Below are 17,703 nucleotides of genomic sequence, written 5' to 3' on the forward strand. Positions count from 1 at the left end.
CTTGTCTTGGGATTGTTGGATAAGTCTAATGACATAATCCTAATCAAACCAAGCTTTAAACCTTAATCTTATGTAACCCTAATTTCTTATCTGAATTCACCGTCTTAACATGGATCAACCATTATCAAACTGTGGAAACGAAAGTGGAGGGTTTGATAATTGTTTATCCATTATTCCAAATATCAATTCATAAAACGAAAGTGGAGCTTTGATATTCGAACAAGTGAATTCAGACAAGGATTGCAAAGTCAGCGAAATAGGCTTTGCAATCTTTGAGACATATAGTTTCGATCTTCAAGGGAACTAATAACAATCAAGTCAGCGAAATAGGCTTGGTTGTTAGAGGAACCAAAATCTAATAGTAATCAAGTCAGCGAAATAGGCTTGGTTGCTAGAGGAACATAAGAGAAACTGTCTTGAGAAATTAGGTCTAACATAAGGTTATAAGTTTAATAGTTTGGTTTGTGAAGGACTTGTCATTAGGATGAACCAATGATTCCAAGGCTTTTATCTTTTCTTTTATTTTCTTATAATTAAAAATCCAAACTTTTAACCTTTGAAACTTTCATCTAATCATTATTGAAAGTTAATTGAATTCATAACTCCCTGTCGGAACGATACTCATATTTTACTACTTCGGTAAGACCGTGCACTTGCGGTTCTATCTCATCAAACACCCCTGATTGTATATCAAGTGTTCAAGTCAAACTTAATTCTTTGTATTTTTGTTTGATTAGAAGACTCTTGCCTGCGTGCTTGAGCATTAGAAGTCTCTTGCTTATTGCTTGAGCATTGGAAGACTCTTGAGTGTGTGCTTGAGCATTTTTGTGAAGCCTCATACTTAGAGAGTATTAAGCATTTGTAATCTTTGTGATTATAGTGAAATCTCCTTGGAAGTGCAAGGGGGACTGGACTACTTCCGTGCTGTGGAAGGAACCAGGATAACTGCTTGTGTCTTTGTCTTTCTTTTCTCTGCTCTGTTCTTTTCCGCTGCATATCTGATTCTGATCATTTCATCAGAAGCACTCACAAACTGCTTCTGAAGGTTTATCAGAAGAAGATTTTTTTAGAGAGAAAAAGAAAACACAATTCAACCCCCCCCCCCCCTGGTTGCTAGAAGAACATAAGAGAAACTGTCTTGAGAAATTAGGTCTAACATAAGGTTATAAGTTTAATAGTTTGGTTTGTGAAGGACTTGTCATTAGGATGAACCAATGATTCCAAGGCTTTTATCTTTTCTTTTATTTTCTTATAATTAAAAATCCAAACTTTTAACCTTTGAAACTTTCATCTAATCATTATTGAAAGTTAATTGAATTCATAACTCCCTGTCGGAACGATACTCATATTTTACTACTTCGGTAAGACCGTGCACTTGCGGTTCTATCTCATCAAACACCCCTGATTGTATATCAAGTGTTCAAGTCAAACTTAATTCTTTGTATTTTTGTTTGATTAGAAGACTCTTGCCTGCGTGCTTGAGCATTAGAAGTCTCTTGCTTATTGCTTGAGCATTGGAAGACTCTTGAGTGTGTGCTTGAGCATTTTTGTGAAGCCTCATACTTAGAGAGTATTAAGCATTTGTAATCTTTGTGATTATAGTGAAATCTCCTTGGAAGTGCAAGGGGGACTGGACTACTTCCGTGTTGTGGAAGGAACCAGGATAACTGCTTGTGTCTTTGTCTTTCTTTTCTCTGCTCTGTTCTTTTCCGCTGCATATCTGATTCTGATCATTTCATCAGAAGCACTCACAAACTGCTTCTGAAGGTTTATCAGAAGAAGATTTTTTTAGAGAGAAAAAGAAAACACAATTCAACCCCCCCCTCCCCCCCCCCCCCCCCCGTCTTGTGTTTTTCTCACCTTCACAAAATACACATGGGGGCTGAATACAAACCTTTTGTTCAACCACAAAGAATACTAAACCTGACAATGAAGGAAGTGGTCAAGAAAGAGGTACTGAAATTGCTAGATGCAAGTATGATTTACCCTATTTCTTATAGCACTTGGGTGAGTCTTGTTCATGTTGTACCAAAGAAAGGTGGAATGACGGTGGTGGCTAATGAAAAAAAAGAATTGATAACCACCCATACCGTCACTGGTTGGAGAATGTGTATAGATTACCGGATGTTGAACCAAGCAACAAGGAAGGATCACTTCCCGTTACCATTCATGGATCAAATGATAGAGAGTTGGTTGGCCAAGCTTTTTATTGCTTTTTGGATGGATATTCGGGGTATAATCAGATTGCGGTGTCTCCGGACGATCAAGAAAAGAATGCCTTCACTTGTCCATTTGGTGTGTTTGCTTATTGGAGAATGCCCTTTGGGGTGTGTAATGCGTCGACGACCTTTCAAATGTGTATGCTCTACATCTTCTCTAACATGAGGTATTTATGGACGATTTCTCTGTGTTTGGTAAGTCTTTTGATCAATGTTTGTTTCATCTAGATGTTGTCCTTAAAAGGTGCACCGAAACTAACATCATTTTAAATTAGGAAAATGTCATATTATGGTAACTGAAGATATAGTTTTGGGGCACAAAATAAGTGGGAAAGGCATCCAAGTTGATCAAGCAAAAATAAAGGTTTTAGAGAAACTTCCCCCTCCTGTTAATGTTAAAGGAGTGAAAAGCTTCTTGGGGCATGTTCGTTTTTACCGGCAGTTTATAAACGATTTTTTAAATTATATTTTTAGGGTAATTATATTTTTGGTCTTTATAAATATATCAAACTTTTATTTAGTCTACTTAAAATTTTCCTTCTACTTTTAATCCCTATAAAATTTTCAATCACTACTTTTGGTCCATATTATTAAGTTAATTTTTGTATTTTTTTTTTAATCAAATTGTGCACAAATGCGTAGAATATTGTAAAAAATCTCTCCAAAAAAATTAGAATTTTTTATTAAAACATAAATTATATATAAATTTTTAACCGTAAAAAGTATAGAAATTCATATTAATTCATGTTTTGTTAAAAAATTCTAATTATTTTGGGAGAAATTCTTATAATATTATAAATTTTTCTGCAAAATTTTAATAAAAAATATGAATTCCAAGTATTTCATGTAATGCACTAAAAAACAAAAATTTCAAGATTAAAAGATTTTAAGTTTTTATTTTTTATTCATTATTTTTTGACTTAAAAATATCATTAGTTATGTTAAGAATAATTCTAAAAAAATAAAATAAAAAATCATTTTTAAAAAAGGATTAAACTTTAATCATATTCTTTCGCTAATTGCGATTTCCTTGCCAATTGAGATATGTTCATTGTGACCGTAACACCCTAAACCCTGCATACTATTTTTAAATAATAATTCAACAATTAATAAGAACATTTCAGGTTGTTACTCTTCAACATTCAAAACAAATCAAAACTTCATCATATAACATTAAGTCGCGTTGGAAATAAGTCTCAGCAACATAAAATCATACATCATATCTCAAAATAAATACAACCTCAAATGAACTCAAGGTTCATCAAACGCAATCAAGATAACATAAATAAAATCCTAACAGTCCCAATCAGAGCACCACTATACAATACTCCAAAAGAAAGCGATAAAAGACGATTAGGCTCCAAAGTCATCCTCAAAAAACTCACGACAATTATGCATCCTTAACCTTCAAGTCTACATCTTAAGAACATAGGCGTCCAACCCGCCATCGGCGGGTGAGATATATAATCAACATAGACGAAATACGAACGCATGTATAGCTTCAGGATAAACAACAACATTATATATACATATTCATCTTAAGTATGTAATATTCACATGTATTTTCATCCAATTGTTAATTAGATATAACGAACCTCAAACATCATAGAAAAATATAAACAAGTAATCACAACATCAAATAAAAGATTGTTAGGATTGAGTCTCTTGGTCACAGGAAGAGATTGAGATTTAGGTAGAATTAGGTTTGAAGACTAATTCTTATAACCTCCTTTTGATATCTCTTTGTAAAGAAACTCATCATTATATTGTAACGGAGAACTGCTCTCTCCCCCAGACTAGGTCAGTATTGGACCGAACGGGGTAAACAAATTTCGTGTGTTCTCTCTTTTTCTCACATAGAAATGTCATTCTCATGTGATATGATATATATATATATATATATATATATATATATATATATATATATATATATATATATATATATATATATATATATATATATATATCCGTAAGCATGTCCAACAAATTTTTCAGTTTTTTAAGTTTTTGCGGGATATATTCAATTGGACATTTCTAATTTTCTTTGATTGATTATATAATTTGGTTTTCAGTTTTGTTAAGAATCTGGATTTCTTTCTTTGGTTAAAGCGGAAGTTTTTTATGAAGAGGGGTTAAATGAAATAGAATTTTGTCTTACATGGCGTGGATGAGCATGTATCAGCTTTAGATGTTGCAATTTGCACACGCTTTGCAAGCTTCATGAAAGGTTTTTGGGTTAAAGGAAAGAGGATTTTTCTCTCTTTCAACTCTTCCATTTTTGGGTTAAAGCTTCATGAAAGAGATCTTATTTGTTTGTTGTCTACCTGCATTTGTTTATTTATGAAAATGATTTTGGGTTTTCTTTGAAATAGAAGATTCTTGGAAAAATTGGAGTCTTCTATATACTAATAAGAAAATTAATGTCCTATGAATTACCATTTTTGCCCTCAAGAGGGGCAATTTGGTAATTCAATTATTCTATATATATATATATATATTCTATATATATATATATATTCTATATTTTATTTTATATTATTTTCTTTTTTTATTTTATAAGAATAAAAATAATCCTAAATTCAGTTGTTTCTAAACTGTCGTTGTGGGAGACTAAGACACCGTTTGACCCGACTTTTTTTCAACTTCTCTACATTTTTAAGGAGAAGTTAGGCCAAAATGTTTGATACGAGCCAAAATTAAACCACTCAAATTAAGTACTTACTAAAAAAAGTATTTTTTTAATGCATAAAATTGAATGGAATAAGCTTTGGCCAAAGTTGTGGAATGCTATCTCAAAAAACTACTTGTCGATAATTTATTTTACAAGCACCTCTCTTAAACTCATGTTGGGAACCTTTTCTTTTATTTTTTTTAATATTATATTTCAATATTTTTTTTTCTTCCATTTAATTTTATTTTATTTTTTTGAACCGTTCCATTTAATTTTTTACGGAGGTTCCATTTAATTTTATTATCTTTTTATCACTCATATATTTAATTTCAATATAGTTTAATCATCACAACCTCACAAATATTTTTATTCACATTGTCTTTTAATGATACCAAATATTTTTATTTCGTATCTTCACCCTCCCAAATATATTCACACACATTAGCATTTAGAGTAATACTTTATGTCCGTCTGTCTGTTTTTTTGTTACGCTAATGCGTATAATTTCCTATCTTCAACCTCGCAAATATATTCACACACATTAGCAATATAGTTTTTTTTTATTTTAATTAAAAATACAAGTATAGATGTGCCTAAAAAAATTATACTTATATATATTTTGCACATTTATATTGTAATAAATTATACATATATTTTTCTTATTCAAAAAACCTAAACATGTATGTTTCAGTGACACCAACAATGTAGCAAATATAATGTCAAATAATATAAATACTTATCTTTTTAAAAGTCACCAAAAATATGGTATTCTTATAATGAAATTTGTTATAGAGTATAATTGAAAAAGAAAAAATAAACTATTTTGATATTATTTATGTACTTATTTGACTCTCCATAAATTATTTCTCCTATTCAAATATTTTGTTATTTCTTTTGTTTTGCATTTTGATTTCATTTTGAGAAGTTCATTTTTCGACACTGTTTTAGTTTCTGTTTCATTAGAGGTGGTTTTCTTCCTTTTTTTTCTTCATGATTCTGCATTTTAAGGGTTTTTTTTTCCTGATTGTTAGTGGATTATGTACCCGAGATTGTTATGTTGCATAACTATTTTATTTAAGACATTAAAGGAAATTGAAGATGGAAAATTCAAAATTAACGCTTTATATTATATAGTTATGTGCTTTAATTTATTTATGTGTTTTCTCTGATTATAAGGTTCTTATAGATGAAATTATTTTTAAGAAATTATCGAGCTTCTTCATGAGATTGTCAAGACAACGTCAATTGGGACTGGAAAAAAACCGTGTACGAACATTGTGTTGAGAGATCAAAGGTATTATTTTCTAAATTCATCAGTATCAAATGATAGGATTTTGTATAGGTTTGATAATGACCTGAAAGATGTCTTTTCTTATGCCAATGACAATATGATTGATGTAACACAATGGGAAAAATACTCCGTAGCTTTGATGAATTTTCTTGCTGATCGAAAGGATGTATGGCCTGTTGTTTTAATATTGACTCATGATCAATGCAAGCTTATAGGTCAATGTGATATACATTTATTATTTTTGTCAATAGCTTTGTCATCTAACATCTATTTACCTTGAGTTATTTGCTTCCATTTTAAAGAAAATGACAAGTCAAATATATGTAACAATTGGTCAAGTTTGAGGTTGCTCATTAACCTACATCACCCGATTGTTTAAAAGTTTAAGACTTGGTAAGTTTGCATTATGATTTCAGAATACAATATTATGATTTCTTGAATAGTTGTCGTGACCTTAACACTTTTCAAGGGAATTTAGAGACTTATCAAGGTTCCTTAAAAAAAAAAGACTTAGTCAAGGTTGGTTTTTTTAATGCACAAACATGCTTTGAGTTTTTTTACGCACAAATTAAAAATACATTTATTCTTTATTTCATTTGCATAATTTGTGTTAAGATGCATACTGCATCACTATTGGAAAATAACTAAATTCTATCCTGACCAATTTGGATGGTATTATAAGAGTTGCACCAAATATCCAAAGGAATCAAAGTCAAATGGTTCTAGCAATAGATGTACATGCAAACAGGATGTTGATGCTCCATTGACTAGGTTACATATTTAAAATTTCATATGGTGGATTAGTGTTTTTTGTTTGGCACATTTATGATATGTCTTTGAATCTATCCATTTTATCAGATACAAGGTAGGTGTGCAAGTTGTTCATGATAGTCACAAGGCTGAATTTGTGTTTTGGAATAGTGAAGGTCTTCAGATTATTGTAATTATTAATATTATATTCATTTTAACTATGGAAGTTTTATCCTTATTGTGACAACATTCCTTCTATATTGGTGGTGAAAATGATTTGGAATTGCACTCATGCAAAGTGTTCGTCCACTGAGAAATACCAAGATGAGATTGCATCTGATGCCTATAATCCAACGCAATTGTCTTCCACTAAGTTGGCCAAACACATCATGAAGGAGTGATTGACCTTTTCTTTGTCTGCTTTTTTGAAAACATGTCATAGACTCTTGCAAAGTTATTTGACTTTCATATATAATTAGATTCTGAGATGTTAGTAAGGATCTCTAACTAGAAAATAATGGTTGTTTCCAAAATCTAATCTGATAAAGAAATCATGTATGTAAGTTGAACAACATTGTTTTTAATTTTAAATTTTTTTAGTATGTGAAACACATAAGATTGCTCATAATTTATGATTTCTATTTTTGCCTCTTTTTAAAAAAAAATAAAATTGGTTGAATATAGTCACCAATGAACAAGAACAGTTAAACTCTTATTTATAATTGGTTGCATAGGACGAAAAATATTAACTTTATCAGTGTATTATGTCACCCAATTGATTCTTCTATGATCTTAACCTATATTCTTAGAAAATATGCATCAACATTGTTGAAACAAATGAAAATTAACATCTCTGTAAAAAATTGCTAAAACATGTTGCATACATTTAAAGACAAAAATGTTAATAGCATTCCATGAAAATACATTTGTAGAAACAATGGTGTTACGAACTACATAATATAACTTTCATGCAATGACACCTAATTTTAATCATTGAAAAACATTAAAATGTTTACTATATAGTTGCACCAGTTTTTCTTGATCAGAGTGAAAGAGACACTTTTTATGCATTAAATTTTTATAATGCTTTGTGTCTGCCCTTAAAGAGTAGAATAAAAAGGTGCTACATTGTCGTCGAGGGCATTTTCAGGACATGTCTTTGGCAAAATAGGAAGATTAGAATTCAAGCAATTATGCGTTTATAAGATTAGAATTCAGTTGCTCCAAACAGTGGTTTGTACAGGACAACTATCCATACTTATAAGTTGTTTTTCCATATGAGGACCAAAGTGAGTGTTGTTGAGGGTCCCTTGCTTCCCATGTTTGGATTAACTTTGACTAATATAGTTGAGGTTAACCATCAAACCGTGGACAACGATTATTTGATTGGTTTGTTGTTTTCATAGAGTTATCTACATATCTTCCTAATTTGCTTATTTTCCTTATGCTTCCCTTTGTTATTGTTCCTTTTTTGTTATGATTACCTCTTTCTTTTCTTAATCGTTTTTGTTGTTTAGATGGCATTGACTTAATGACTGTAATATCGGAGGTAAGGGAGTATATTAAGGATGGGAAGATCACCAAGATGATTTTGCTTCAGCTAAATGATCACATGTTGATATCTTATTTTATGAGGCATGTTAAGATTTATCTTCGTTTTGTTTATAGAAGGGACCATCGTTTAAACTTCTGTTTGGTTTTTGTCACAAGTGGAAAATGTGAGATTGCTCTGTTTGGAGATTATGTGGATCACTTGAAACAACTCATGGCCAAAGTTGATGAAGGTTTGCAGGTGTTGGATATGCAGTTTACAAAAGTGAAGATTTTCAGTGGTGTGTTTTTGGTCTATTTCTTCTAAACATTTTGAAATTTTAATGTATGAATATTCTTATAAGTTTTGTCATTGGTTGAATTTTTGTAGAGAATGGATCCCCGCAAAATGTAGTGAATACTACCCGAATTATGATAAATCCAGATATATCAGAGGCTGCTGAATTTAAGAAAGGGTTGGTTATTTTATTTGGATTATCGTGATTTTTAATATATGTTCAGATTCTGATACACATTAATTAAATATGTATGTGTAGCGTTTGTTTACACCTCAATGTCTGCATATTGTATCAGTTTGGATGTTAATTCAATCGGAAGTAGCCCACTGTGCCGCTTATTGGTCCGAGGGGTAAACCATCGGTAGATGAAGATTTCTTGCATCTCCATCCAAAGAAGTCTATTGCAGAATTGAAGGAAGTTAGGGAGAGTGATACATTTATTGTTTGTGGTACAATTGATGGTATAGTTGAGGAATAGGAATGGTGGTACCCTTCTTTGATTGAAAAAAATTATCATTGTCATGGTGGTAAAATTACTATTTTAAACTTTAGTCCTTCGGCCGTCTGATACTAATCAATTTTTTTTTTTTTTCTGAATAAATGTTTGACTTACATGTTCATAGAGCTTCCAGAGGAGTTGAGTTAGGAATTTTATACAGAGATAAATTGCACTAATAATATTGTAAGAAAGTTCAGGTTAATTATACAAAAAACATTACCAACAATCATATCTAATCAAATCTCCACTTCTATAGGTGATAAGTGAAACTGTTTAAAAAATAGAAAGAAACTCGATGAAGTTCAAATTTATTTCTATGCCCTTTACCCTGCATTGACTCCAATTAGTTTCAACTTATTATGATCATGTGATTTCATGAATAAAGTATATCCTCTTTTCATGAATCAAGATTTGGTAGAGCTTTCATAAATATTTTGGTAAATATTTCTTTTGAAACAATTTTTTTACAAGATACATTATTCAACTCGTGCGAAGCACGGATTTGTAACTAGTTGAAGTGGAAAAATGGGAGTTGATTTGGAAATTCTACGATAAAATATTTTAAAGAGGTTAAAATTTCATGTGCTTCTCTCTTTTAACTCTTCCCTTTTCTTTTTTAATTCTAGAAAGTTTATGTGACATTTACATTTTTTCTATATAAAAAATTACACAACTGACCTCCTCATCACTTAAGTTATGCAACACACAGGCGTTGAGGTTAAAATTGCTATTATTTTAAAAGAAGACAAAATCACAACTTTTTAAAACACAGACAAAAACTGCATTTAAGTCTTTATTATATAGTTGACATTGTCACTTAAATTTGAAATTTCACCGTACAATATGAATGAAGGTTTAACTTTTTATAAAGTCAACAATTACAGAAGAAACTATTCCGGTGATGTCACCTGTTGTAACTGCATACACTGACTGGAAACAATATTTTGCTAATAATGATAACCAATGATTATTTTTTTTCTTCACTGATGTCCAACCATAGTAATAGTACCTTCTTGCACACAGTGGCGGAGCCACGTACCATTGAGAGGATGCACTTGCATCCCCTGACTTTTAGAAATTACTTCTAAAATTTGGGAGCTTCTACGGTACACCTCACAAATTGAAATGTACTGATACTTTGCTTCATAAATTTATAAATTAAAGATCATTTTATGAAATAAGTTGTTATTTGTCATTATTTATATTTTAAAAAACACGATCTCAAAGACCAAAAAAAAAAAAAAAAACACGATCTCATGAGAAAAAAACATCATTTCATTGTTTATATGAATTATATTAAATTTTTAACATTTTCTCATAAAAAATAATCAATATTCTTCATTATGAGCAATAAAAATTCAAAAAAAGTAAATTTTATTTCATCGACGCTTTTGCTAAATAAGATTTAATTATTATAGTTGTCAATGATAGAAAATAATTATTTTTTCTTCAAAAAAACAATCAATTTAATTATTAATTTAATATTTAGTGTACCGATACACTCAAAATGTTAGATGTACCATAGAATTTGCCCCTAAAATTTTGATTTTTTTCCACTATGAACCGCCTGACATTTTTACTTTGCACCTCCTGACCAACTCTCACAAGACTGTTGCATTGCTTACCACATTCTCTCACTAGAGTTTGTACCTTTTTGACTCTTCTTTGTTCACTTTTTGACTCTTCTTGGTTCACGTTTTTGCAAATTGTACATATCAAGTGATAAACTATACTAGTAAACATGGACATAGGCATGCTAGGCTCTCAAATCAATTTTACCTTTCAATTTTAATTTTAAGAAGCATTTTCCTTTTACATTTACCTTTAATTTTGCTAAAATCCAGTTTGTGAATTGTTCTCACATATATGCAAATTATATATCATTATTATGGGCAGAATATATGTTATTAGAGTAGAATATATGTCATTATTATGGGTAGAATATATGTCATTTAATAATTCATAATTATAAGAATATATGTGTAATTTTCATTAATAATCAAAGTTGAAGAGTTTGACAAAAGAAAGCGATCATTTAATTTATCAACTAGATGTGAACATTTTTAATGTTATTAGAGTTTGTCTTTAACAACAAAAGAATCAATACCTTTAAAAATGAAGAATCAATATATTCACGACTAAATTCACATGCAAGGATGAAGCACATGTGAGTAGTCCGCATCTAGTATATTATATGATTGTCGCAGGGTCGCCCTAAGTATGATTGAGTGAGCAGCAACTTAAGACACCATTTTCTTAAAGACATCAAAATTATTATTTTTACTTGTAATTAGTGTTATATAGAAATATTTTTTAAATTGCTTTGATTAATTATATTGACAAATATTTTTAGAGAATTTTGATTATGAATGAATATTTTGCAACAAAAAGTACAAGAAAAAAAACATTGGAATAGTTAAAAAGAACACAATTTTATTGATTAATAAGGACATAAAATCTACGAATCGACCTTAGAATTTGGCCGTAAACATTTAGCATTTTTTTTTTTTTTTTTAAGAATTTAGCATTGTGTCTGTTATAGGTGTTACTTTGAACCCTCTGCGTCCTGGCAACGCCACTGCTTGCACACCATGTCCCTCATCCTTTATCATCTTTATAACAATTGGATCAAACACACTTGAAAGAATGCTCCTATAACATTCAAAATCTTGTTGTTCTGCAACCACATTAACGTCAAGCCACTTAAAGACCAAATCAGTTGCATTATTGATGTTTTCCTTTTCTTTTAATGAAAGCTTCGAGATAATATCGGGATCATTTATGAAATCCCTCATATTGTATGCGTACTTCTCTAGTGCATTTCTCGCTTCAACCTTTTTCCTATGCCTAATGTCTTCATCTTTGTACTTCTCAGCTTCATTGATCATCCTCTCAATTTCCTCTTTTGACAGTCTTCCCTTGTTATTTACTATTTTAAACCTTTTATCAATTCCCAAGTCTTTTTCTGAAACAGACAACTGTAAGATGCCATCATTGTCAATTTGGAAGTTGACCACCAATTGAGGAACATCTACTGGACATGGAGGAATTTCAAACCTAAAAGTTCCTAGCAAGTTGTTGTCCTTAGTTGTTTTCCTCTCACCCTCATAAATACTAATTGCAACAAATTTTTGGTTAGGTATAGTTGTGGTGAATACTTCTTCCTTGTTGGTAGGAATCATGGTATTCCTGGGAAATATTGTTTTCATGATTCCCCATTGTGTTTTAATTCCAATGGACAATGGATTAACTTCCCTCAATGTCAAATCTTGAAACTTTTCACAAAGCTCACCACTCAATATAAAAGCATGGATAGCAGCGCCATATGCAACCGCCTCATCTGCATTGATGCTTTTGCATAACTTCGTCCTGCTATGCTCATTAATTTCAAAGAAATCAACCAAAAGGTCTTGCACTTTTACAATCCTGGTAGACCCGCCAACAAGCACAACATCATGAATGTTACTCTTGTTTATCCCACTATCTGCTATACACTTTTCTACAATTTCCATGCACTGGTAAAAAAGACTCTTGTTGAGATCATCGAACTTTGCACGACTAATCAACGAGGAGAAATCTGTACCTTGGTTTAAACATTCTATCTCAATGGTAGTCTCACTATTGACAGAAAGTATCCTTTTTACTCTCTCGCAAGCAGTCTTCAGCCTCCTAATGGCTCTTGGATCTCCACTAATGTCATTTTTATGCTTCCTCAAGAACTCTTTCACAAAATGGTTCACCATTGCATTATCAAAGTCTTGTCCCCCGAGGTGAGTGTCTCCTCCAATGGCCTTAACATTGATATCACCATTCTCAAAAGTGAGAACAGACACGTCCAAAGTACCACCACCTAAGTCAAATATGAAAACATTTCTACATCCATGATTAAATGGTTTCGTGTTAAAGCCATATGCAATTGCAGCTGCAGTAGGCTCATTTATTATTCGCATAACGTTTAGGCCAGCAATAGCACCCGCATCTCGAGTAGACTGGCGCTGTGAGTCATTAAAGTATGCAGGCACAGTTATAACAACATCCTCCACTGTTAATCCAAGGAAGGCTTCTGCTATCTCGCGCATTTTCGCCAATACCATGGATGAGATTTCTTCAGCAGTAAAATGCTTTTCCTCGTCATTATAGTTAACAACAATCATGGGTTTGTCATTCAGGTCACCAATTACTTTGAATGGCCACAACTTCACATCACTTTGTACTATGGGATCACTAAATTTCCGACCAATTAGCCTCTTTGCATCTACAAAACAAAAGAGATTAGTTATGTACACTATAAAAATAAAAGGCTTAATTACACGTTTAGTCCGCGTGTTTTGGTCTACTCATGAAACTGATCCTACCCTTTTAAAACAGAACAAAATGGTCCTTCAATTGTCATTTTTGTTTCATTTTTCGTCCTACCTCCTATTTTCAAACTCCAAAAACGCAGAGAAATGACAGTTTTAGGCCTACCCCTATGCTCAACCATGAAATCAACAAGGAATAAAACATGTGGGCACAAAGAATCTATTCTATTCAGCACACTAACCAAAAAAACCCTAATTTGAAACATATCTTAGAAATTAGGGTTTTTTTTTTGTTAGTGTGTTGAATAAAGTGGATTCTTTGTACTCACATGCTTTATTCCTTGTTTATTTCATGGTTGAGCATAGGGGGTAGGTCTAAAACTGTCATTTCTCTTCGTTTTTGGAGAATAAAATGGGGGGTAGGACGAAAAATGCAACAAAAATGATAATTGAAGAACCGTTTTGTTCTGTTTTAAAAGGGCAGGACCAGTTTCGTGAGTAAGCCAAAACACGAGGACCAAAAGTGTAATTAAGCCAAAATAAAATGGCTAATCTATCATATCTTTGAATAAGCTTTGAGTTAAAATACTCTTATAAAAATCATATATATAAGCCACAGTTGCATAATTCTCTTACAAAATAATCATGCATGTGTTTTCTTAGAAATTAGTAAAAAGTAATGGAGCATGCTCATGAACAAATTTACTAATAATTTTTTTAAGCTTTTAAAGATCTATTAATATAAAATAATAATGGTTATTTATCATGAGTTATTGCTTTAAAAAAAGAAAGAACCAAAACTTTAAATACTTTCACTTCTAATTTTCATATCAGATAGATTATTGAAATTAAAAGAAATATTTAATTTCTCATTTTGTTAATAAAAAAAGTATCAAATAAAACTATCACCCATTAAAAAATAATAATTTCGGACATTATGTATCATAAAACCATAAGGAAAGACATAAAATTATAAAATTTATAACATTTATCGAGACAAAATATGATACTTTACCTCTATAAGATAAAATTAAGGCTTAATTGCATTTTTGGACCCCTATCTTTTCAAAAGTTGCGGTTATAGATCCCTAACTAATTTAAATACAAAATAGCCCCCTATGTTTTGATTCTTTGGCAGTTTTGGACCCCCAGTCCATTGTTGACTCGATCAACGCTGACGTGGCACCCTAAGTGAGGTGCCACGTGTCAATTTTTTTTTGCCTTGGGGTCCAAAACTGCTAAAGAATCAAAACATAGGGGGCTGTTTTGTATTTAAATTAGTCAAGGGTTCATAACCGCAACTTTTGAAAAGATAGGGGTCCAAAAGTACAATTAAACCTAAAATTAATTGCACTATTCTTAATAATTAATATTTCTGTATCATAATAATTAAAATTTCTATAAATTTCAATATTAATTAAATTTTATTCGTTTTAATATATCAATTTTCTACCTTTTTTTTTAATATATCAATAGATATAACACTTATGTTCCCACACATTAATTATTTTAGAGAGTACATCTAAAATCATTTGGAATGTATTACCTCCATCCATAAATATTGGACCATTTGGCCAAAATAACATGAATTAAGAATATTGACAGTAGTATTAAATGGGAGAGGATCCTCTCATGTGAGAAACTCTCGAGTTTTCTACTGTCATTAAATCTCACCATTAATTACACTATCTCTCCTTATTTAATATTAAAACATGTTATCTCGCTATTTAATTGAGGGTCAGGATCATACATGAGAAAAAAGTCATCGGAGACAATTCTCTTTCGTATTAAATTTGTATATAACTATTATTGTTTATACAATTTTATCTTTAACAGACATAATTTGTTTATGTTTCCAAGATAGCTTGTTAATTGAAGAAAAAGATGTAAAATAAATAGAAGTATGTTGATAAAGAAATTATTAATGTAATTAGAAATACCAAAAAAAAATTATAAAAGAGTTTAGAAGCTTTTACCGAAAATAGTGTTTGTTGGGTTTGAAGCAGCCGTATTGAAAGCAGCATCACCAATCATTCTTTCAGAGTTTTTGAATGCAACACAAGAAGGTGTTGTTCTGTTCCCTTGGTCGTTCACTATTATCTCTACCTCTCCTTTCTTACACACTGCAACACAAGAATAGGTTGTTCCTAGGTCGATTCCTATTGCAACTTTCTTACCTATTCCTGACATTTCTTTCTTTGCAATCACTCACACCTAACAAAAGTTTTGAGTAGGAAATATAGAACGATGAGAATAAATTGTTGTTTGAGTTGTTTTGTTAAATGTAAAGATTTGTGCATATATATAATAATATTAGTCTTACTATCACAAAGTAGTACGTGTTTGGCTGCTTGACTTGTAAAATTTCTTAACTTCCGGTCAACTTAGATAATTCTAGTAAAAAAAAATAAAAAATTCTTGTGTGTTTGGTTTGCAAAACAGCAAGTACTGGATAGAACAGTACAAGATAGAACAGTACAACACTAAAAGTTGTGCTGTTTTATGGCCTTGAGTAATTTTTTGTTTTATTCGATTTTTGAGGGATAAAATGCTATTTTGGTATTTTAGACAACTTGTACGTGAGACAAAAAGTTGTGTTGTGGTTTGGTGAGGGACAAAAATATGAGTTTTTGTCCTGTCCCATGCCTCCAGTTTGTCCTGTACTTGAAACAGTTTTACAAATCAAACACTGGACAACTGGAGTTGTTCTGTCCCGTCTTTCATTTTTTAGCAAATCAAACGTACAGTTTAAAACACGGATAAAACACTTATTTCAAAATAAATTTTAACATTCTCTCAACATTTAAGTGAATGACAAAAGTTTAATAATTTTTGTGGATAGATAAAATGGCAAAGCCATCATAAACTCGAACACATAAAATATAAATTTTGGGGTTCGAATCAGTGGTGGAGCCAGAATTATTATAAAGCCTGGGGAAAAAAATTGCAACACATTTATAGAGATTTACATAAGAAATTGCAAGCAAATAATAAAAAATCTAAAGAAATTACCAAATTTATAAGAATTTATATAAAAAATTCAAGGGACTTGGCCTTAGAACCGTCATTGGTTCAAACCCCAGTTATTACGTCTGATATAATAATTTGGTCACTTTTTGCCGGTTGAACTAACAATTTAATTTTTACCTTTTTTCGCATTCTTTCCTTTCCATTGTGGTGGAAAACAACTTTTAATCATCGAAAACCACATCAAACGTGCATTTTAACCAATTACTCATCGACCTTGTCATACCCCAAATTTTGACCACTTTCCTCTATTCTTACCCATTTTATTCGTATTTTTAAAGTTGAGAATTTTCGCCGTTTCAGACGAAATTTTGGCAAAGAGGTTACTTTGAAGTACCTCATTTTTTATTCCGAGTCGGACCCTCTTTTCTCTTTTTATTTTCTTTTATTAATTTTAATTTTAAGATTAGTTACTTTTTTTTATATTTAATAATTTTTTATTTTCCATCTTTTAATTTTATTTTTCTTTACATGATTTAGTTTAATTTGTTTTATTTTATTTCGTATTAGATTTATTTTATTTCTTTTTAATTAATTAGTGTAAAAAAAAAACAAAGTGTCAATAGGTCCAAAATAAAATGTACAAGATCTAAAAAAATTTTCAAGTCAAGTGTCAACTTTAACATTCCTTTTTCAAAATTCACCATAATTGTCCATCATTTCCATTAAACCATTTTTCCTTTTTTCATCAACCTCCTCACCTATAAATAGAGCCCTCATTCCACACAATTTCACACACCAAAAGTTCTCTTGAGTTGTCAAAGAACTTTTCTCTCTTCTCCCTCTTTAGCTTGTGTTGACGAGCTATTCTTTTCTTCTCCCTCCTTTTTCTGTCCCTTCGGAATAAGTCCCTTCGGAATTTTGTCCCTTCGGTAATTTTTGTCCCTTCGGTTGTCCATTTCTTTTATTTTCTTGCATTTTATTTCTTTTTAGCATTTTTGCATTTTTATTTTATTTTATTTAGCATTTTAATTATTGTTATTTATTTTCCAGCAATTAGAATGTATTTAGGTCCAATGTAAATATAAATGAGAAAAGTGTGTGGGTGTGTGTGTCCTTTTATTTCTTTACCGCCTTAGATATATCCAAAAATGCAAAAAATTAGATTAGGGATTT

General features: G+C 30.9%; 1 protein-coding gene across 1 annotated transcript; it reads right to left on the reverse strand.

Annotated features, from left to right (window-relative positions):
- Window positions 1-11,711: 11,711 nt before the first annotated feature.
- Window positions 11,712-15,830, reverse strand: LOC25495997 (heat shock 70 kDa protein 18). The gene is made up of 2 exons (XM_013596263.3): window positions 15,537-15,830; window positions 11,712-13,514 (listed from the first exon to the last, which is right to left on the reverse strand). The coding sequence occupies exons 1-2, from the start codon at window positions 15,748-15,750 to the stop codon at window positions 11,773-11,775; spliced, it is 1,956 nt and encodes a 651-aa protein (XP_013451717.1). The 5' UTR covers window positions 15,751-15,830; the 3' UTR covers window positions 11,712-11,772.
- Between the last annotated feature and the right edge of the window lie 1,873 nt (window positions 15,831-17,703).

The sequence above is a fragment of the Medicago truncatula genome, chromosome 6 (genome assembly GCF_003473485.1).
Source record: "Medicago truncatula cultivar Jemalong A17 chromosome 6, MtrunA17r5.0-ANR, whole genome shotgun sequence".
In the NCBI taxonomy this organism is placed as follows: Eukaryota; Viridiplantae; Streptophyta; class Magnoliopsida; order Fabales; family Fabaceae; genus Medicago; species Medicago truncatula.